Here is a 23,445-nt window from a genome sequence, read left to right as displayed (position 1 = left end):
TAGATAATATAGCAAATTGTTGTACTACATTAACCATTTGTTACATGTTCTACATTACTTCGGTTCTTGAATTAGCTTACACTTAATCTATGAATGATATATTTCTAAGATTCTAATATTTTTTTCATAATACACAATCCATTTCCTAATAACTCCGATGAATATTGCTTCTCGAACAGAAACCTGGAACTTTAGTTTTAAGTATCTTATGGTGGTACCATACTCTAACTTCCAATGTGTTTTCAGAGATAGAATAACTCTACCTGGAAATTTAAGGGATCTCTTTAGTGCTTTGTATGTACTCACATGAAAACTTATTTTCTTAACTCTATTCTTTTGATTGTGTTTGGTTATTTCAGTTCTGATGCTGTTCAGGTGTACTATAAAAGCGCCTGGTACAACACAATCTTAAAAGGAAAAGACTTGAAGGTAGCCGAATTGCATCAATTGTTAACTTATTCTTCGTAGAAAGGTAATCAATAAAAATTCCATTTTGCAATTAATGGTTGAACTTCCCATAAAGGTAATTTGATGTAAGATATCGAAAATGTTCCAATTCTACTTTATAAGCATAGATGCCAAGCCACGTTTGATAAATGGTAATAAGTATATGATTCGTAAAGGGTTTAATGGTTTTAACATAATGTTACTTGCTATCTTATCTCAATTGGTAGAGCACATGGTTTGTGACCATGTAGTTGTGGGTTCGATTTCCACAGATGGCACATACATTATGTGATTAGACTTCTATATATCCACATAGTAGGGACGAAGTTATGAATAGTTAGGATTATTTTATGCAGTGTTGATATCAAACATCTTCTATCATCTAATTTATTGGTGCTACAAAAACTTTTGTAACAAAATTGTTTTGGCCATTTGCTAAACCGATTTTGAAGTTTTTCTCTAGGTTTTCAAAACCCACACGCCTAACTGTAATGAAAATAAAAATAATCAGTCAAAACCATTATATCTCATAGAATGACGTAAGAGATAGTAGGCAGTATACATCAAGCTAAATCCTACGAAGTTTCTGTTTGCATCTCGGGTTTGATGTCGTTATTGGACAGTAAAAGGAAAACATCGGACGATTGAGATTTCTTTTTTCTTTTTTTCCTCTAAACTAATACTTCCGTTTCTTAAAAAGAGTTACTTTCACTTTCTCAATTTGACTTATTTCTTGCTTAATTTTTTTCTATTGGCAATAAGCATTACAGAATTGGTATACACCACACATCTTATATGAAGCTCTTAGGCAGTTTTTATCTTGGGCCCTCAGATGCTTTTTATTTATTTATTTGTATATAACTCATTTTACTTTTGATGGAAGAAAAATCAGTTTTTATATAAGTTTCGGTGTATGTTTTGTTGTTTCTGCAACATGTTTCAAGCGAATGATGATGAGTTTAAGGGACTTGATGATACTCAGTATTACGAGATCCAAAGCTAATGTGGGGCGTTGTATTGGTTTAGAATAAGATAAATTTAGTGATACGTACGTATGAAAGAACATAAAAGCCGCCTGCCAATATGAAAAATGTTGTTATTCGAGTGGGCTATGAACTTCAGGCATGGTGAAGTGTTTCAAATCTGTACTCCAGCTGGTGAAGCAAACATTTGGTGCTACCCTACATACCAACAACAAGTTCTAAAGGTACTGTGTATTAGTTAAATATCCAAATGTCCGAGAAGATAACACATAACATCCTGGGAATATTATACCTTTATACAAATTTCTGTCAAACTCATAGCTCTATTTATCTCTATTTGTATTAGGCGGTCAGAACAGAGAACGTGGGATAGGTAAAAGAACAATGGCATTGTAATGTTGTTCCATGGGACCCGACTGACAATCCTTGCAAGATTGTTTCTTTTAAGATATTGAGTCTTCAAATCGTTTAACATGGTGTTATTTAAGAGTGATTCACAATAATGGAAAGGTTTTTGATGATTCTAGGTAGCATTGATCTATGTGGTTACAATCCCAAACTCATGCTTCAGTTAAGTTGCTTAAATTAGGACCTAAATAATTTGATTGTGAAGTAAGATGATTTTGCGCATCTTTTATATTAGTTTATTGTTTAAAGCAGTCAGTATTGAACGCCAGTATTCAGTTGTCTAATTAGAGATAAAGAAGGTTCATAAATCATAAGGAAATGTCTTGCTATTGAGAATTTAGTGAAGGCAGTTAGGGTTACTAATGGTATTGAGTACCCTAGAGACACCATTTTAAGTCTGCTAAACCATTTGGACAATCATTGTAGTGGTTATTTATCCGTCCTTATGAGTTTGGGATCTTCGAGCCCTTGACGAATTAGTGAAGGAAGTTAGGATTACTGATGGTATTAATCAGTACCCCGAAGTCACCATTGCTCAGCCTGCTAGACCATTTGGATAGTCATTGCAGAGGTTATCTATCCATCCTTATGAGTTTGGGATTTTCCAGACCCATAACTCCCTTTCATTACTGTGAACTCTTAGTTTATATTATTCTTAGATAACTTGAAAATTAATATTTATAAGTATAATGATGTACTATTCAAAGCAATTGTTTTAGAGTTGAGACGATGGAATTTATAGAGCAAAATCTTAAATGATGTTAGTGATTACTGACGGATTACAAAAGTGTGACTAATAGAAAATAGGGTAAAGGAACTTTTTTAATGAACATGCATATCCTATGTCAATTACATTGCCTTTTAGCTTAAAATTTTTGGTTTGGAAGTAACTATTTTGCCGAACACACAATCATTTGTTTCACAATAGGATGTTCAGGACGAATTCTTCTGATTTTAAATATGTAGATCAATAATTCTGCATTTAAGAATTACTGTTTGAATTCAGCTTCAATTTTTTTTTGGCGCTGGAATTATTTTGCCCTCTCTTTCTGAAATTTATGCAAATTTATAGGAAAATAGAGTAAATTTAAAACGCGCTCGCTACTATATAATAATGACAGTTATTTATTCACCAAACCTCAACTTCAACGCTTGCTCCACTACGACTACTTGGCTCCTCTAACAAAGTTCGATTTGTTGATATTCCAGAAGCAGGTAAAGGGATTATATAGCACCAGCAACACCTCCTTTTTTCCTTTATCCTCTTCGGTTTCCTCTCTGTCAAGATTTCCACTGGTGATAGGCGTGTAAGTTTCAAATTGGTTTCATTGTAATTCTTATAAGTAAGTTTACTAAAATAGCTTGACTAGGGTGTTCCTAATAATTAATAAGAATGTAATTTTCGGGTTGCTTACTTATCTTTTAAAAGTATTTGGATACACCAACTAAGATGTAGTTTGTTTTAATGTATGTAAATTGAAGAATATCACGGGAGGTTGAGCCGGGCCGTAAGGCCCCGGTGATACCTAGTATTTTATAAATTAATCTTTTACTAGATATTCTTTGTGTTTGATCCATCATTCCATCTTTAAAAAAAAAAACTTGCTCACGGATTGAAATCCAACCCGTTAGAGGGTAAATTAGCCGACTCTCAATGAAAGCACTATCCCCCTCACACACCAAGCTGGTATTGTTAAGCCGCTAACACCTCAGATGGCAAATCAGCAGTCATCAAGGAAATGTTCTATAATTATTGTGCATGGTCTCACGAAGGATTCTAGTAATATTCTCCCAGCCACTGAACTACCTATCATCTGTGACTTTTCCACTCCTAAAATGTTTCCACATGGTTAAATAAAAAGCCAATCAATATGCAGCTGTGGTGGTTGAGAGTATCAAAAGTAAAATCAAAATGTACTCATATCATATGGATCTGATTAGTTTAATCTCTCTGCCTACAATAATATGGATTCCTTTCCTACTATCTCAAACCAAAAATCCAAATCTATTTTTTCATACAGTAAGAAACTAGTGGGTTCATGAAAATAATAAGGGGACTATCCCGAAAGCAACTAATAATTATAATAGCACATACAAATTGACTACTAGTACTCGTCATTACTTTTTAACTCTATAGTCTACTCCACTCCATTAATCCACCATCTTCGTCTTCCTCCCACCCTCTCCCTTGTCCACATTCATCTTATCCGTTCCTCCTCCTCGGCCGTTCTAAACATCAAACATCATGAACTAAGCTCAATTTAAACAATCCAACAACAATCAATATTAAATCAAGTGTGAAGAACGGAAGTAAATTACAGACCTTACGTGTAATGGGATCAGGCGGATTTTCAAGATTAATAAAGGAACGAATAGACATTTTGGCTATTTCAGAGATAGCAGCATTTCGAACGCCAAGATCATCATTAATCAAATCTTGGTAACCCGCTTCAAATGCACGTCTCCAGAATTTAGGCAGCACAATCCTACTACTAGTATGTGTGTATGCATCCCACATGTGCTTCACTACTTTCTCTCTTTCCTCAATTTCCTGGTAATCAAGACAATAAGAATGAATCATCAGTGAAAAACACAAACCACAGCAAAACAAAGGAACAATTAAAACATGAGGGTGAGTGGATATACGAGAACATCAAGATCGTCGAGGATGGGACTGTTTATAAAGTCGTCATCTTGAGAGAAATGGTTGAGAATACCACCAGAAGAAGATGACCATTTGAGAGTGATTGTCCCGGTGAAGATTGAACAGAATGCAAGCAGTACAATTGCAGCTAATACCCAAAACTTGAATTTCCCTTTTCCCAATAATGGATTGATAATATTTCCATTAAGATTATTGTTATCTGTTATTAAGCTGCTCTCTTTCTTCTTCTTGCTTGTTGTTGTTGTCGGTGGAATTTCTTCATTCATTTTTCAGAAGAACACTAGAGAGAGAGAGAGAGAGAGATTCAATGGGAGAGTGAGAAGAGAGGAGTTGTTGGGTTAGACTTGATGTGCAATTCGATCGTACGAGGGGGATAGAGATATGCGTAACCCATACTAACTTGTAGAAAAATCACATAAGACATATAGGAAAAATCATCTCGTAGAAAAATCATTTCTACAAGCGGCAGGCTCCACTACTGTTGGTGCCCTTTCGTCAATTCCTTGTAAGAAAATCATTCACCAACGTCCGTTCCTTATATATGTTTTGTGTACAATTCACCAACGTCCCTTCCCTATATATGTCTTATCACGAAGGTTATTATTGGGGCGTCACATTCCATTAGAGGGGCGTCACCTAATAGGACAAAAACGGGTCACCTAGAAGTAATATAAAAACCCCTTATCTCAAATAATTTTGTAATGACCGAATAACCCTTTAGTTAATTTTAATTTTATTTAATTTAATTAGATAATAATTAATTTCTATGGTTGGAATCAATCCAAACCTGGACGTAAAACCAATTTCTACGGTTGGAATGACGTAAAATCAATTTATACGGTTGGAATTAAAAGGAACCTGAACGTAAAATTGAAATTTACGGCTAGGTTGACGAAAGGAAAATTTAATAAACTAAACCTAGACGTAAAATTGAAAATTACGGTTGGAATTCAACTAAACCTGGACGTAAAATCACTTCTATGGTTGGAATTAAAAGAAAACTGGACGTAAAATCGGATTTTACGGTTGGAATTAAAAGAAACCTGGAAGTAAAATGAGTTTCTACAGTTGGAAACTAATCCAAACCTGGACGTTAAACTACACGCAAATAAAATTTTACGGTTGGAATTAATCCTAACCTGGACGTAAAATCACTTCTACGGTTTTTAAATTTTATTTTAGTTAAAGGGTAAGCTAGACATTTTGTATATGTGTTAGGATATCTCATAACTACTTTTTTGGACATTAAAAATTCAAGTAAAGTCCCTCTATTGGAGTGTGACGCCCCGATAATAGCCTTCTATATCATATGCATGAGATTTTTGACTTTGTTGTTGGTGAGTTTATGAAGTTGTTATAACGCTATAACTCTATACTTCGATTAATTAGCTACTGATACCAATTAGTGAACTTAATATGAAGAGATTATGACGAGTCCCCATGTTGTGTCTTGCCATATGACTTAAAATTCCCTGCCACAATATGAATGTTACCTTGAAATGACAACACAGTTTCTGCTCCTATGTTTATCGGCAAGTAATTTGAATGTTCACCGTGGTTAGTGCTTTAACATTGTACTATTGTTTGAATTCACGCCTTAATGCGGTCTGTTTAATTTCCTTAAAAGAGGACGCCTAAATTCCATGATGATTCATCTAGTTGAATGAAGACTATTTCCTTATAATCATTAATATATATATAAGTGGTTAGTGGTAGTGGCCCATTTCATGAAGGGATTTTCAGTCGTTTTCAGACTGTCAAGTGGATGGCTACATATCACCCCCATGTTGCTGCCTCATAATGTAACAGAAAGCTCGTGGGTGTTGGACCCACACTGGGGTAGATATTTAGTGTTGTATTGCGTAAAAAAAAAGCAGGACGGACCCAAGAAGTCTTAATTTTTTTTCCAGGGCTAATAGCCTTGATCGGGCATAGCATTTCACTTTTTTAGGCTTTTGGGCTGTGTCGGCTATCTGGGCTTTAGCCTAGCTATTAGGTCCGTCAGTGTAAAAAAGAGAGCTAAACGGTTTAGTTACACAACTTCACTTGCCATGAGGACTATAAGAGAAAACAAAACGTGGTAATGGTTGAGGTTGAGACTTTTTCCTCGAGGAGTTGTTGGATGGTGGTTTATGGAGTGAGAATGTGTGGAGAGATATGAATGGTGGTTGGTTGGTTTGATAGGGGAATGGAGAGGGTGTTCCAAGCAGTGACTGCAGTTTGCCAGTGTAGGTGGATACAATCAGCTGTTTTAGGGCTAGCATGCATTGGGGACAAATATTAGACTTCGTGCCTGCCATAGTGTGGGTTGTGCAAGACTTGACAGGCCGGCGTAAAAACTATGTTATATATTTATGAGATAATCTCTAGTCTACCCGGTACTTGCTATTAAAAAAGACTTTGGTTTGGGGGAGGGTGTGATGTGATTGATCGGTGGTTCGGGTTAGGCACATGTATTCAGATGCGAGGTATTAGGCGAATTGTACTTTGAAAAATGGATGGTGTTGAAATATTTTTCTTTGCAGAGTCTAGCCCATGCAAACTCCAGATTTTCTTCATTAATAAAGCTTTGTTATGATCACTACTTAACCTAATGCCAAGTTTTATTTGGTTTTGTTATCCCAGTATAAAGGGTGTAGTTTCCTTGTTGAAGAGTCATGCGCCTATTTTATTTTATGGCGATATGATTTGTCTGCTATGTATATGGATTGCTAGAAGTGGTGTCTTCATAATATGGTTTTAAGTAGCGGAGGAAGATGTGTTGATGAGAACTAACTTTCCAGTTGGTGTTAGCTAGGCATTTTATATCCATATTTTTGCTTTTCATGCCAGCCGTTGTAGTAAGAGGGAAAAACTGTGGTAAGATGTTTTACCCTGCTTGAAGTGGTGCCCAGGTGATAGGAGGTTGAAGTGGCTGGTATGTTGTACATTTGATGAAGTTTGTCTATTTCATGATGTGCAGCCTTGGATGATGAATGATTGTGGATTTTGTTGTGTTAATTAACTGACCCGTGGAGGTTCTATGGGATGCATCAATCATTTGAGACGATTTTTGTTTTTGGCAGACGCCTTATAAGGATTGAGGAGGTCGTCTGCGTATATCATATAAAAAATCAGCGAAGTCCTTTATGAAATACGTAGTCCCCATGGTAAGCCTTTTGTTTTCTAGATTTCCCAGATTAGTTGAAAATATTTCCGCACATATGATAAAATTAGGAAGATAACGGGTCGTCTCGTAGAATATCTCTAGTCTGAATGATGTACCCATATGACTTGTCATTGATGTTAATCGAGTAGGGGACCCTTTAGATGTAAAGCATGGTATAATCTACAAAAACGACTGAAAATCCTAGCTTGGTAAAAGCTTTTCTAATGAAGCCCCAGCGAAAGCTATCATAAGCTTTCTGAATGTCCATTCTAAGAGCTATTTTTGGGGTCTTTGGTGATAGTTGAAGTTCTGATATGACGGAATAAATCTCTTACGATCGATATGTTATCACGTATAGATCGTTGAGGTACAAATATGGAAAGGGCTGATCAGAAACGAAAGAAGACGAATGTGATTGACCAGTATTTTGAGATTGATTATGTGAGTATTATTATAGAAGCCAATAAATCTGAATTGTAATGGTTTGATGGATGGTTCACTATTGGTATTAGCGTAAGGTTTGTGTGGTTCATGAAACGGTGAATGTGCATAGAATTAAAAATTTAAGGACCATAGGTATCGGTTCAATATGAGTAGTTTCCAAGAAAAGTTTGAAGAACTTACTTGTATATCCAACCGAACATGTTGCACGTTTAAAATCGATAGAGAACATACCCTGTTTTATGTTGGAGCACTGCTCGGTCGAACTCGCAAACGTTGCTGTCTCAAGCTTGTTTGTCAAGTTTAGTTGATCAAAACTATAGTCTTGATTTCTATTCTACTTATAGGAGTTTTGGACTAGGATAGATTGTGTAGTTGGCTTTAGACTTCACGACGCTTACAACTGAAGACGAAGATCTAATGAAGAACTCGGAGGAACTTCATCAACTAAAGGTATGTAGAGACTAAAACTTATCTATCACTCAGAAGTCTATTCTATTCTATTCCATCTCCTATTGAGACAAAAGTCGTATAGTGATATAAACTTTCATATCATACACATTTGTTATTTCGAGCTGAGTATAACTCGCTTATTGATAAGCACGAAAGTGCGATGCTTTTTCACCCATAATTACATTAGCTAGGCCTCATTTTATTGCTAATAAACTTGTTTTAAGTCTTTTGAAGGGAATAAGCTCTTGTGGAGAAAGTTGCTCAAAAATTGTTATTTGATCCAAGAAAAGTACTAAAGGCACCCCCAGAAATGTGATAAAGGCACCCTGAGGAGTTGGTAAAGGCACCCCAGGAGTTTTCACTATTTACAGGCCAAAATTACTCTTTGTACCCCAAAAATTAGTATTCGCACCCCATGAATTACTATTTATACCCCAAATTGCACGCTGGATTTGGATAAGGGGCAGTCATCTTCTTCGTTTGAATTTTGAATTTTGGTGGGAAAATGGCTGCAGAATTAAGGTTTGATAATTGAAGTTGTTTCACTGAGACTAAAGCGCTGAAATTTAATAGACATCTTCCTTAAGCCTGAACAGGACTGGTATGATCACTTGATTGGATCAAAATTGGCTAGAATGGTGATTTGATGCAAACAAATGGAAAAGAAAATGGCGGGAAAATGTGCAGGCTATGAGCAGAATTAGGGTTGAGAATTAGAAGGAGTTTTAGAGAGACTCAATGACTGGGGTTGATTGGGATAATTGGATTGAGCGTAACAAGCATGGTATAGTCATTTGATTCAGCTGGATTTGGCTGGATAATTGGGTCGAAGTGAAACATGGAAGTTAACCTTAACCTTTTCCTGCGAAGATTTCTGGCAAGATTTCGGGGGAGTTTATGTTGGACTTTCTCTCTGACTTCGATTGCTTTGGGCCTGTTTGGACAGAACAGGGTTGATAATTGTCGTGGAATGGAAGGTAAAAGAAGTTCCCATTGATATCTCATGAAACAGGGCAGTTGAGAATATCTCGGTCTTTTGATTTCAATTGGAAGATACGTAAGAAGATTTTGTTGCAGATTTCCGTGGATTTGAACAAGTATTATGTGCTCACTTTGTACACACGTCTTTCATATGTTTTGGAGAAGAAAAATTCTGTTATTATGGTGTTTGTTTTAAAACAGGGAAGAAAACAAGTCTCGGGATTTATCTGCTATATTTTTGGAAGTTTGGTGCATGGATAAACCGAGTATTACTCCAACAGGAACGTGTAGAAGAGAAATAAGGATATTTCTCAACAACATGAGCGCGTGAAAGATCAAGTAAGGAGATTATTTCCTGTGAAAACCCGAGAAGTTATTGCGAAATATTTTGAAGTTAATGCAAATATTTCTTCGCCTGATGAGTATAAAAAGGTGTAAAGAGAGCCAGAGAGGGACATCGAGAGTTAGGGAGAAGAGTAAAGGATTGCAAAGCTGATTTTTCTGCTGCTGTAGAAAAGAAGAAGAACAAACTACACTTGTAGTCTGTCGTTTAGAATTGTCACTGTTTCTTCCAAGAACGACAGTTTTCTGCGACAGAACAAAATAATTTTTTTCTATAACAGTCATTGTAACAATATTGTAACGGCCTTACAGCGTTGCGAAACTCACTTTTCTTATCTTTTCACCTCTTGTAAGCACTTTTGAGTAATAATAATGAATTTTGAGCGTGTTTACAATATGAGGAGTTAAACCCCTACACTGGGTCGACGGATGAATCCGATTTTCATACATGGGTGAAATTTTTTATTCTCTATTTAACTTTTGCACTAATTAAAATAGAATTATGATTTTGATTAATTAGTTATTATTTTATTTGATGGGTCATGCTTGCTTAAATGTTTGATGTCCCATGCTTACGATTTATAACTAATATTTTGAGAATCTATCTTGGCAAAAATAAGAGTCCATGTTTTTATTTGTTTAGCTATAATTGCTGAAGAATAAAGAAGTAAACCTATTGATATGAATTCGGTGAAATCCTAGTCCTAGTAACTCTCGCATTTGTTTATTATTTTCTTTAATTCTTTAAATATAATCTTCACAAGTCTTAGAGTTCGAATCTTATTACTACAACATAAAAATCACATTATTTTTGGCGCCGCCGACGCGGACTTGTTTTTAGATTAATTTTTAGGTTTATTTTTATTTTGTACAGTAATTTTATTTCATTTTAGATTTTTTTTTTCTTTTCCTTTTTATGTGTTTCTTTTTGTATTTCTTTTCAGGGACTTTTTGAGGATGATGACTTCTTCTGAAGAGACGTCACCTAAGATGACACTGGAAAAATATAAGCGTAGAAATTCAAATTATAGGCAACATCATCTGAGATGACGCTTGGGGAATATATTCATATGCAACGCTATGGAGTTTTTGCTCCACATATGGTAAGTGATGAATCACCTCAAATGATATATGAGAAGTATTATAAACACACACCACCTAGTTTGGAATAAAGATTGAGAATTCTGGAATGCCAAAGATTATATGTTAATGATGATCAATCTTGTAGTGACTCTTTGTCCCAGACAGAACATATAGATGACCCTGTGGATGATTGTGTGGATGATTTTCCTAATTCTATAGATGAATCTATCTCACAAGATCATTCACCCGACTTACAGGTTGTGTCTAGACCCTTAGACTTCCAAAACTTACCAGATTTAGGGTTAGAATTGTGTGCTTCTAAAATTTTGTTGGATCACTTTGCATCCAAATACCCAGAAGACTTGCCTGTTTCTGATACCGTGCATGAGCCAATTGACAATTTTCCAGTCCCAATAGTATCCCCATATTATGTTCTTTACACACATCCTTGTGTAGTAAAAACTAGGTTTGGGGGTAATCCTCTATTTCTGACAGTTTCAGTGTCCCTACATTTTCATAACATAATTGTGAAGATGTCGTTTGTAAATACTGTATTTTGGGTTGATTCCCAAATTTTTAGGCTTTTAATTTTCGAGGATCCGTTTCTGTACATATCCAGTAGGTATTTTTTTTTTTTTACATTTTCTTTAGTCTTTTTGCTATTATTTGATTTTCATTGTTCTTTGTTATTACTATCTTTTGATGTGTGTTACAAAGAATGATACTTTTCTTGCGTCAATCAGGTGAAATCTTCTAATCGCTTCTGTTCGATTTACATTTGTTTCTCTTATTAATTTATTGCATCCCATTACAGGTTGCACTGTTTGAAACTTTGAGGACAATGTTAAATTCAAGTGTGGGGGAGTGGTTAACCTTTCAGATTTCTATTTTATGACCAACTGTGTAGCGGGTTTAAAAAAAATGATCAGCTGTTTAGCGGGTCTAAAAAAAATAAAAAAATAAAAATTATTATTATGATTGTAGGGTTATGACCAGCTGTGTAGTGGGTATTTTTCTTTTTTCTTACATGTTATGACCAGCTGTTTAGCGGGTCTAAAAAAAATTAAAAAAAATTAAAAAATTGATATGACCAGCTGTGTAGCGGGTCTCTCTTTCTCTCTTATTATATGACAAGCTGTGTAGCGGGTCTTCTTCTGTTTTGCTCGAGGACAAGCAAAATGTAAGTGTGGGGGAATTTGATAAGCACGAAAGTGCGATGCTTTTTCACCCATAATTACATTAGTTAGGCTTCATTTTATTGATAATAAACTTGTTTTAAGTATTTTGAAGGGAATAAGCTCTTGTGAAGAAAGTTGCTCAAAAAGTGTTATTTGGTCCCAGAAAAGTACTAAAGGCACCCAAATCTTGGATAAGGGCACCCCCAGAAATGTGATAAAGGCACCCGGAGGAGTTGGTAAAGGCACCCCAGGAGTTTTCACTATTTACATCCCAAAATTACTCTTCGTACCCCATAAATTACTATTCGCACCCCAGGATTTACTATTTATACCCCAAATTGCTAAAGGGACGCTGGATTTGGATAAGGGGCAGTCATCTTCTTCGTTTGAATTTTGGCGGGAAAATGGTTGCAGAATTAAGGTTTGATAATTGAAGTTGTTTCACTTAGACTAAAGTGATGAAATTTAATAGGCATCTTCCTTAAGCCTGAACAGGACTGGTATGGTCACTTGATTGGATCAAAATTGGCTAGAATGGTGATTTGATGCAAACAGATTGAAAAGAAAATGGCGGGAAAATCTGCAGGCTATGAGCAGAGTTAGGGTTGAGAATTAGAAGGTTTTAGAGAGACTCAATGACTGGGATTGATTGGGATAACTGGATTGAGCGTAACAGGCATGGTATAGTCATTTGATTCAGCTGGATTTGGCTGGATAATCGGTTCGAAGTGAAACATGGAAGTTAACCTTAACCTTCACCTGCGAAGATTTTTGGCAAGATTTCGGGGGAGTTTATGTTGGACTTTCTCTCGGACTTCGATTGCTTTGGGCCTGTTTGGACAGAACATGGTTGGTAATTGTCGTGGAATGGAAGGTAGAGGAAGTTCTTGTTGATATCTCGTGAAACAGGGCAGTTGAGAATATCTCGGTCTTTTGATTTCAATTGGAAGATACGTAAGAAGATTTTGTAGCAGATTTCCGTGGATTTGAACAAGTATTATATGGTCACTTTGTACACACGTCTTTCACGTGTTTTGGAGAAGAAATTTTTTGTTATTATGGTGTTTGTTTTAAAACAGGGAAGAAAACAAGTCTCGGGATTTATCTGCTATATTTTTGGAAGTTTGGTGCATGGATAAACCGAGTATTACTCCAACAGGAACATGTAGAAGAGAAATAAGGAGATTTCACAGCAACAGGAGCGCGTGAAAGAGCAAGTAAGGAGATTATTTCCTGTGAAAATCCGAGAAGTTATGGCGGAATATTTTGAAGTTAATGCAAAGATTTCTTCGTATGCTGAGTATAAAAAGGTGTAAAGAGAGCCAGAGAGGGACATCGAGAGTTGGGGAGAAGAGTAGAGGATTGCAGAGCAGATTTTTCTGCTACTGCGGAAAAGAAGAAGAAGAAGAAGAACATACTACACTTGCAGTCTGTCGTTTAGAACTGTCACTGTTTCTTCCAAGAACGACAGTTTTCTGCGACAGAACAAAACGATTGTTTTCTATAACAGTCATTGTAACAGTTTTGTAACGGCCTTACAGCGTTGCGAAACTCAGTTTTCTTATCTTTTCACCTCTTGTAAGCACTTTTGAGTAATAATAATGAATTTTGAGCGTGTTTACAATATGAGGAGTTAAACCCCTATATTGGATCGACGGATGAATCCGATTTTCATACATGGGTGAAATTATTTTACTCTCTATTTAACTTTTGCACTAATTAAAATAGAATTATGATTTTGATTAATTAGTTATTATTCTATTTGATAGGTCATGCTTGCTTAAAAGTTTGATGTCCCATGCTTACGATTTATAACAAATATTTTGAGAATATACCTTGGCAAAAATAAGAGTCCATGTTTTTATTATTTGAGCTACAATTGTTGAGGAATAAATAATTAAACCTATTGATATGAATTCGGTGAAATCCTAGTCCCAGTAACTCTCGCCTTTGTTTATTATTTTCTTTAAACCTTTAAATTTAATCTTCACAAGTCTTAGAGTTCGAATCTTATTACTACAACATAAAAATCACATTACTTATATATTTCTCGAAATATATGTTGGTAGCTTTTTGCTTTAGCTACATTAATCATTATTCTTGACGAGTTTAGTTGGAAACAATTTATTTGTTGGAAATTAAATAATAAGTCAAAATATGATCATGTGAAAATTGCCTTGAAATATCTTACATGGTTTGTGTGAGACAGTCATTTGATGTCGACTTGGAAAGTTTCATATTGATCATTCGATCACTTAAAAATTGCTTATAAGCTAATGGTTTGTGTGATATATCCATTGTTGTCTTCTAAGAATGTTTCAACGATTGAAATGGGAGTTTAGAACTAAAAACCCATTTCTGGAAAACATCAGAGTATGTGTACTTAGTGTACAAACTGTGTTGGTATGATTCAGGTCCGAAAACCAATTTTGCATACCAGTATGCAAACGATTTTAACTGTTAAATTCCGGGAACCAAGTTTGCATACCAATATACGAACAGTTCTACCTGAGTTAGGTCCGGGACGACAGTTTGCGTACCCGTTTGCAAACTTAGTGGTCAAAGTTCTAAAATCGGTTTAGTATTATTTATGGGTAAAAACTGATTCTGTTGTTTTTGGTAATTTAGGATGTGTTGATGAGAAACGAGTTCAAACCCTAAACAAATGCACTGCACGGGAATGCTTTTAGGTTCGAGAAATCAATCTGTAAGACTCTGGTCTAAACCAAGAAATGGTCATTCCAGATTCAATTCGGTCACAAGGTGAAGGAGAAGGGTTGATCTTAGGTAGGGAAGCAGAGAAGGTGTTTGAGATTGTGAAGGTGTTGGCTGTTTATGAATTGTATCAGAATGTTGAACAGACTTGCACAATGTAAGCTATCAGTTCTTGGTGTTTCTGGATACAGTGTTAACAACAACTTGGTTTTCTGTGTTGTTTGGAAATAGGTTAGAGAACCTATTTATACAAGTCATTTTGAGCGCAACCTTCATCTCGTAGGAAGTGGAGGAAGTTGAGTGGTGGAGTAGTGGGGTCGTGTAGGTGATTGTCACACGATCACACCTTTTCCCACTTCCCTCATTACCATTAACCGTCCGCCTTTCCTGACACGTTCTCGTAATGAGCGCGTTGCACGCCGCACGCTGTAAACCGCCAGACCAATACCCCGGTAAGTGTCCCCCAGTTTGTGACTCGAATGAGCGGGTCAAGTTGTGGGTCCCGCCGCAAGAAATAGTATACGGTGCTATTAGGTTAAATAATTAAGTTATTTATGGAATTAATATTCATGAAATATTGTGCATGCTCGATGCATTAAAGCAAGCAGCTCAAAACAATCGATATACACGAAGCATCGTTGTTTTAAAGCTTGATTGAATAAGTCGCGTATTAGCGTCTTAAAACAGCAGCACGTCCAACCATCTTCAAGTGATCGTTTGGAGGTCGCGTGGGCGGGACATCATCTGGTTGATCACTTCCAGTGGTAGAGTGGCAGACAGTGATCATTAAGGCGCTTCATTAATCGGCTAATTTTTAATGCAAGCAATCCGACCAAGCTGAAAAAGTTGGACGGACGAGATTACTTACAACACATATTTTTTGCTGTCGTTGAAGGAATTTAGGGTTTTTTAGAGGTGCGCAAACATCCCCTCTTTAGCTGATCGAATCCAAGCATTGGTGCTAATCTCGAATGGACCGACCAGGCATGCATGGAGACGGAAGCTGGCGTGCATGTCTACACCTCTCGGTCCCTCAAAGATTCGATCTAGGCCACTCAATTTGACCGGCAAAGATGAGTGGTCGTGATCGATTTGCGAAAAAAATATATTGTTGCAAAGGGTTCAAAAGCCGTGCGGCATGCCACCTTTGGAGAGTGCATTTCGAGGCGCCGGGTCCTAGTCTGCATAGGCCGATCGGTCACGCGCAAAGGTGGGCCCACGGTGATCATGTTGACATCCTTGGGACCTATTGACTCCATATCTACGCCGTCCGTTTAGGCTGGTGAAGATGGATGGTCACGATCAATTCACGACAGATGTGTGTTTCCGCAAACCTTAATTAGGGTTTTGAAACAGCCATGCCCACGCGACTTTGACCAAGCGGTTTGGCATGTTGTTGGCCTCTTTTGGGGAGATCGATCACGTGGGGCCAACGTTGGGCTGACAATGAATACGTATGCACCTTCCTGATGGTCATAAATGCGATCTAAGCCATCCAAATAGGCTGGCTAAGTTGGATGGTTGCGATCGATTTAAGGCACTAGTGAACTTCCGCGACCCTTAGAAGCACGCCTGCCATGGTTTGAGCAAACGTTACATTACTACATGGCCTCGTCGTGAGCAAACCGATCGGGTGAGGGTAAAATTGGCCCGCCAACGTGTGCGTTAGCGCTTCCCTAATCATTCATGGGATGATCTAATCCGTCCATCCAGGCTGGCGAAGTTCGACGGTTGCGATGGTTTTAAGACTGTCTTGGACAGTTCAAGCTCGTTTGAGGTTCTCTTTAACCAGCGCGACTACCCTACTTAGGGTTAGCGTTTTGATGCGCTGGGAGATGCATGGTGATGTCCGTCCGGCTAGTGCATTAGTGGGCCCGCCGGTGGTCATCACTGTGATAGCCTATTCCTGCCATGGTTTGGCTAGGCTGGTTAAATCTTGCGGCCAACTTGTGCGGCCACGGTCGTTTCTGAGACTGACATGGACAGTCTAGATTTTCCTTAAGGAAATTAAGCATGCTCGATCGATCTAACCAAAAGCGCGTCGATACGAGATTCTCTTTGTTAGAGAGCAATGCAGCCTGTGTGGGTATTTCATGCATGTCTCAATATTGACACTTTGGGAGATTCATGCTACTCTACTGAGAGTGAACACTTAATCGTCGTGTCATGTCAATAATGAGAGTTCGGCTGAGAACACAGCACGGAAAATACCAGGAAAATTATGCATTAATTAATAATGCTAACAAAATTCACATAATATTTGGGATTGTTGTTATACGCATCATTCTGGATGAATTTCATGTATATATTGAATTGCTTCAAATAAAGTAAAAAGGTTTTCTGCACTCCTCACTTCTTAAACGGATTTTCCCTTTGCAGGGTGACAACGCATAAAATGCTGGTTTTACAATTTTAGCCCTGAACTAAAAGACCACCATCTACATTAAGTCCCCTGCTTGGTACGTAACAGTGACATTGTTGCAGAGTAAGTACTAGATGGTGATAGACAAGAATAAATCGAAAAGGCAAGGTATGGAAGGATTACCAGGAAACATTGACGCACCGTTAGTCCGACCATGTAGTATTGGCGCTCACGGGCAACTGCCCTCCTCAGTGCATGGCATAAAAGAAAACCTTCTTTACATTCGGATTCCAAGATGTTCATGCGTATAACAGGGAGGTTGTCTTTCCTCTTTATTATTCGCTCTGCCCGCGTATCTTCTTGTGGCAGTTGGTGCTCTGTGTTGATCTCCCGCAGGGAGGTGGATGTTGCTTGAATTTGGAACAACGACCTCGCATCCCCAGCCATGCTGACTCAGAATCGTTTTGAACGCATTCCTTTTGATCATCCAACGGTCCCTTCCTGTCTTTTAATTAGTGTTGCAACAAGAAGCATGACTTAGTCAGCGTTGAACCCTCGCTTATGGGATGAATCTTGTTACGACTTTTCAGTCTTCTTTTAGGGTTTCTGTCATGTATATATACAGAGACACCCTTATTGTTCCGAGATAAAAGTCCTCCTGCTGGGATTCCCTGCTTTCATCATGTCAGATAGAAGTGGATCATCTTCCTTAGGTCGGTCAGATTCTTCTGCTAAACGCAAGCGGCTTGTATCCATAGTACGATTCTAAATACTTATTGATTTTGAAGTAGTGATTCTTCTTTTCTTTTGACGTCTAATCATCATTTTCTTTTAGAATGGCCGAATCCCTGAGCCTTGCGACGGTTCTCCTGCTCGAACTATGCGATTCAAGAAGATCATACCGGTATATTTTCCACTAGTGAATGTCTATTTATCTGTCATGGCCGGCAAGTGACGAGATCTTCTTCTTCTCCTTCTTTTTTTTTTTTTTTTGTTTTTTTGCAGAGGTATCCTTCTGGAACATGTGTAAGAGTGGTTGATGATGATGATTTAACCACTCCTCCCCCTTCAAGCTCCAACTCGCCTGCCGCTGACCTGGAAGACGCTGATTTGGGTATCTCCTCATACGAGTACCCCAACGCGGGCTTACGTTTCGATGTTCACATGAGATGTTTGTCTTCTAGTTACCGGGTTGTTGGCGGTTTTCTAGTGAGGAAGGGGTTCATGCCTCTGTATGCAAAAATATGAAGAAGGTACGACCATATTGCAACTAGGAACATGGTGCGACACTGCTTGTCTGCTTTAGTTAGTACAATGAACTGTCTCCTACCCATGATTGCCGAGATGGAAGGCGCATCCGTTCGTGACGTTGCTGAATAAAATATTGAGAAGTGGGAAGATATGATATCTGCCTGTGAATCCATGGAGTTCAACGTGAGCTGGTTGCGGCAGCGCCTTGATGTTATCAAAGTTGATCGAGCTGGTATCATTTCCAATGTTGTCCCTGCTACGAAGGCCATCTTGGAGGAGGAGAAGGCCTTGGCTGCTGAATCTGAGAAGGTGGAGCAGGCTATCCGAGACTTGAAGAGTAAGACTGAAGGGTATCAAGAGAGGCTGAAAATGATGCTTTCAAGGAACTACAACTTGTTGGACGACCTTTTCTGAGTCGTACTTTTGTCTTGAATAAGTTGGCACAATGATGTTTGGATCGCTTCTTTTTTTTTTGGGTTTTGAACCTTGTTTTGGAAAATAAATTGCATTGGATTTTGTTAAGTGAATGGAGTTTACATCAACATGTTTTCATTAATGGATAATTTAATAACTGAGACGTGAGAAGAGTGACAATGCCTGATTGTTGCGTTGCGAGGCGGCAAGAGATAGAATAATGGTCAGGCGTAGTATGTCTTGAGCCATTTTCCGTTGATGACTGCTTCCAATTTACCTCCATCCTCTTTAATAATCTTGTAGTAGCCAGTGTTGTAAGCCTTGGTGATCATGTAGGGACCTTCCCATTTTGGAGAGAATTTTGATGCGGACATGTCTTGATGAATGTGTTTGGCAGTCTTCAAAACTAAATCTCCCACTTTGAAAACTCGTGGTTTTACATATTTGTCATACGCTATGGAGATCCCGCTTCTGTATGTTTGAGTACGTTCCTCTGATTTATCTCACCTGGAGTCTAGGGTGTCCAACTCGGCAATCCTGGAGCTCGATGCTTTGGCTTTATTCCAGTGGACCGCACTTGCTGCTGCAATCCTGGCTGACAGAATTTTAATCTCTGCCGGGAGAATCGCGTCTGCACCGTAGACGAGTGAGTAAGGGGAAACGCCGGTAGAACTCCTAAGTGACGTCCGATACGCCTACAACGCCATTGGTAGCTGTTCGTTCCATGTCCTGGGATGATCATGCACTATTCGATTGAGAATCCGAATTAAGGTTTTGTTGGTGCTTTCGGCTTGCCCGTTCCCCTGGGGTAGTAGATGGTGGAGAAGACCTGCTTAATTCCATATTCTTCGAGTAATTCTCGTACCTGTTTGTTGGCGAAAGGAGTTCCATTATCAGTAATGATATGTTTAGGCACGCCAAACCGACAAATGATGTGTTCCTTAATGAACGCCGCGATTGTTTCTCCAGTAGTCCCTCGTAGAGGAATGGCTTCAACCCACTTGGTAAAATACTCTGTTGCGGTTATGATGTCGTGTTGTTTTGACGATGGCGGGTTGACCTTCCCAATGATGTCAAGTCCCTAGCTGTAAAATGTCCACGTATTACTCACCGAGTGTAAAGGAGTAGAAGGTGCATGAATAAGATTTCCGTGAATTTGACATTCGTTGCATCTTTGAACAAACGCAGCGACATCGTCTTCTATGGTTGGCCAATAGTATTTCTCGTGTATCTGGAGAAATAGCTTTTTCTTTCCCTGGTGTTCGCCTTCGTGCATTTCCTTCATCAGAACCGGGATCTCCACCTCGACCAGGCACCGTAATAGGTCGCCTCCAAAGCTTTTGCGGTACAATATTCCTTCATGAAATACTAATCTCCTGGCTCGTTGCTTCATTTTGGCTGCGTCCTTCTTGCTTGCAGGGAGTACTCCGTCTCGAAGGTAATTGACATACGGCTCTCGCCAGTCTCCAGTGTGGTTCACGTTGAAAACCTCCAATTGGTGTGGTGGTTTTTGACAATTGGAGCAAGACCCTTGGAGTGATCGAGATTGAGTCTCCATATCTGGCCAGTAGAATCCAAGGCGTTGGAGACGTCGGTAAAGAGTCACTACCAACGTTTGTCCACAAATTTCGTTGTGAATGCGGTTAAGTTGTAGTTGCGCTTCCTCGTCTCCAAGACATCTTGACAGAGACCCATCTGGATTCTGGTGGTACAACACTCCATGAAACATGAAAAAGCTTTGCAGGGTTTTGAGACTGACCTTTCCTTGGGTGAGTGAACTGTTTATCTCTTGGACGATTGGAGTCCTCTAGTCGTCAGTTTCAGCATCTTTAGACTCTGCAAGCCATGTCGAGGCTACAATCTGTTTCCTCACAATCAAAGTTTCTTCCAAACCTTCAAATTGCAGCTTTGAGGCCAATGTGGCTAGGCAATCGACGTGTTTGTTGTTATTGCGGACAATATGGGTTATGGTCACATCCTCAAAGTAGTTCAATAGCTTTTGCGTCTCGGATCTATAAGGGGCCAGCGTTATCTCCTTGAGTGAGTATACCCCATTCATCTGATTGACCAGCAACTTAGAGTCACCTCTTACTTCCAGGTGTGTGGCTCCTGCTTGTTTGGCTAGTGACAATCCTATGAGGAAAGCTTCGTATTCTGCAGAATTGTTGGTGCATTGAAAGTACAACTTCAAAGAATGAGAAAAGACTTCGCCCGTTGGAGACACTAGAACTATGCCCGCTCCTCCGGTATTATTCCTAGGCGTAGCAAAACCGTCGAAATACAATAGCCACGCCCCTCCTTTTCGATTAAAGATATTTCGGGAAATTCTCCCGGAAGGTCTTCATGTAGCGCGGTGGTTTCTTCTCCTGCGAATGCTGCTAGAAGATCTGCCACCGCTTGCCCTTTGATATCTCTTGGAGGAGCGCATGTTATATCAAATTCTGATGTTTGAAGCAACCATTTGGCCTGTCTGCCTATCAAGGTTGGTTTCGAGAGTAATAACTTGATAGGGTCATCCATGGATATTAACACCACCTTGTTCGACAGTAAATAATGTCTGAATTTCTGCACAGCGCGAACTAGGGCTAAGCATGCTTTCTCTGCTTTGGGGTATCTGAGTTCAGCATCTCTCAATGTACGGCTGAAGTAGTATATAGGATGTTCAATCCACTCATCATCTTCCTGAGAAAGGAGGGCCCCAATAGCAGTGTTACTAGAAGCAGTGTAGAGGCATAGCGCTCTTTCTTGCATGGGGGATTTCATAACGGCGGGTGATGACAATATTTGTTGGATCTTCCGAAATGCTTCTTGTTTCTTTGTACTCCAAATGAAGCTTGCTCCCTTCTTCAACAGGGGAATGACTGCGGCGATAAGTTAGGCCAAACCAGGTATAAAACGTCGGATATAGTTTACCTTGCCCATGAATCTTTGGAGTTATTTCACAGTTTGTGGGAGAGGCATCGTAAGGATAGCTTGGGGTTTGGTTGGATCGACCTTGATTCCTTCAGAGGTGACTTGGAATCCCAAAAATTTGCCGGAAGAGATTCCGAAAGCGCATTTCATAGGGTTCATATTCAATTTGTACTCGCGACATCTTTCAAACACTTGTCGTAGGACGTCTGTATGGGATGCACGAGTCTTTGACTTGACCACTGTGTCATCTACATAATCTTCGACTTGCTTGTGCATCATATGGTGAAAAATTGCAGTCATGGAGCGTTGATAGGTAGCACCAGCATTCTTCAAACCGAATAAAAAAGTTGTTTGCATACCCGCGTCATTGTCTCCTTATGCACCTATTTGTGGCGTGGAACTGTTCGAACCAAAGGAGAATTCACAACGATCATCAAACAAGATTTACTGCACTCCGCTCCCCACGTGGACGTCGATCGAAGAGGAAGACCGACTCGCATCACTGAATATGGAGGCCAAGTCTTGGGCACGCCTCCGCTAACAAGACGCGCTAACTCTTCTTCATCAAGCGGAGGCTCAACTCACCTCCATACTAAGAAGGAGCGGACCTTTATGGTGAGCCGGGACCAGTAAGGTAAAGTTGTATATCATCGCCGCTGTTAGCAATTAGCAGGGGAGGCCATCACCTAGTCTCTCCGCCCAATAGAATGCAATCACGGCGAAAAGCTGCAAGAAGAAGTACCGGATGCTCCGCGACAGCTGCAGGATGGCAGCGACTCCATAACCGATGAACTCGAAGTCATCAATATCGGAGACGAAGAATCTCCGTTACCTATCTCCATCAGTTCGAGTTTACGTGAGGACGAACGCGCAAAGCTTGTACACCTTCTCAAAGAATATCATGACATATTTGCATGGACGTATGAGGAAATGACCGGCTTGGATGAAAAACTGGTCACCCATCATCTACATATAAAGTCTAGATCTAGACCGGTCAAGCAATCTCCAAGGCAATTCAGACACGACGTGGAGGAGCAGATCAAAACTGAGATTCAGAAGATGTTGACTGCTGGCTTCATCAAGCCCATCCACCATCCTACCTGGTTAGCCAACGTAGTTCATGTAAAGAAAAAAAGCGGCCAAATTAGATGTTGTGTTGATTTCAGAGATCTGAACAAGTGCTGTCCCAAAGACGATTCTCCCCTTCCCAACATTGACATGCTATTAGATGCTACCAGCGGACATGGCATGTTCTCTTTCATGGACGGATACAGCGGATACAACCAGATAAATATGTATGAACACGATGCAAGTAAGACAGCTTTTCGAACTCCTCTCGGAAACTTTTACTATACTGTGATGCCTTTTCAGGCATTGGTGATATCTCAATGGGACAATCTTATTATCGTGAAGCCATGGTCTTCCCAATATCATATGGTAATTCGGTTCTTTCTCTATCACTTCCAATTTTACTTTCGACTGGATATGCCCAACTGATATATGCAAATTGACATACTCGTATGTATTGGTTTGGTTCCCTTCGAATTCCGTCATCGTGGTAGGCTGCCGTGTGACTTTGTCTGGTCGAACCCTCGCTGTCCTGAGAGTTTTAAGAGTAATGACATTCGAGGATGCTCCAGTGTCGATAAGAGCTCTTTTGA

The 23,445-nt window shown here is 39.1% G+C and overlaps 1 protein-coding gene and 1 non-coding gene across 3 annotated transcripts; one reads left to right on the top strand and one right to left on the bottom strand.

The window, feature by feature from the left end:
• Positions 1-652: 652 nt before the first annotated feature.
• Positions 653-725, top strand: TRNAT-UGU. Its single transcript has one exon. It is a non-coding gene; the product is annotated as a tRNA-Thr (tRNA).
• A 3,006-nt stretch (positions 726-3,731) lies between these two features.
• On the bottom strand, positions 3,732-4,916 carry LOC113357047. Of its 2 annotated transcripts, none has more exons than XM_026600310.1 (3): positions 4,485-4,916; positions 4,167-4,389; positions 3,732-4,067 (listed from the first exon to the last, which is right to left on the bottom strand). In XM_026600310.1, exons 1-3 carry the CDS (start codon positions 4,767-4,769, stop codon positions 4,042-4,044), a joined length of 534 nt encoding a protein of 177 aa, XP_026456095.1. In that variant the 5' UTR covers positions 4,770-4,916; the 3' UTR covers positions 3,732-4,041. The 2 variants fall into 2 exon arrangements, with proteins under 2 accessions (XP_026456095.1, XP_026456094.1); XM_026600309.1 differs by having other exon boundaries at positions 3,734-4,067; positions 4,162-4,389; positions 4,485-4,911.
• Between the last annotated feature and the right edge of the window lie 18,529 nt (positions 4,917-23,445).

Source organism: Papaver somniferum, chromosome 3 (genome assembly GCF_003573695.1).
Source record: "Papaver somniferum cultivar HN1 chromosome 3, ASM357369v1, whole genome shotgun sequence".
Taxonomy (NCBI): Eukaryota; Viridiplantae; Streptophyta; class Magnoliopsida; order Ranunculales; family Papaveraceae; genus Papaver; species Papaver somniferum.
The sequence above is the reverse complement of the archived record's forward strand: the minus strand, read 5'-3'. Positions and strand labels throughout refer to the sequence as shown.

Bases quoted from the DNA above. Each gene is read 5' to 3' on its own strand.
- LOC113357047 (XM_026600309.1), bottom strand. From the start codon at position 4,769: ATGAATGAAGAAATTCCACCGACAACAACAACAAGCAAGAAGAAGAAA. The intron at 4,390-4,484 runs GTATATCCACTC...CTTGATTACCAG, and splicing joins TCGACGATCTTGATGTTCTC to GAAATTGAGGAAAGAGAGAA. The intron at 4,068-4,161 runs GTCTGTAATTTA...TTTGATGTTTAG, and splicing joins CTGATCCCATTACACGTAAG to AACGGCCGAGGAGGAGGAAC.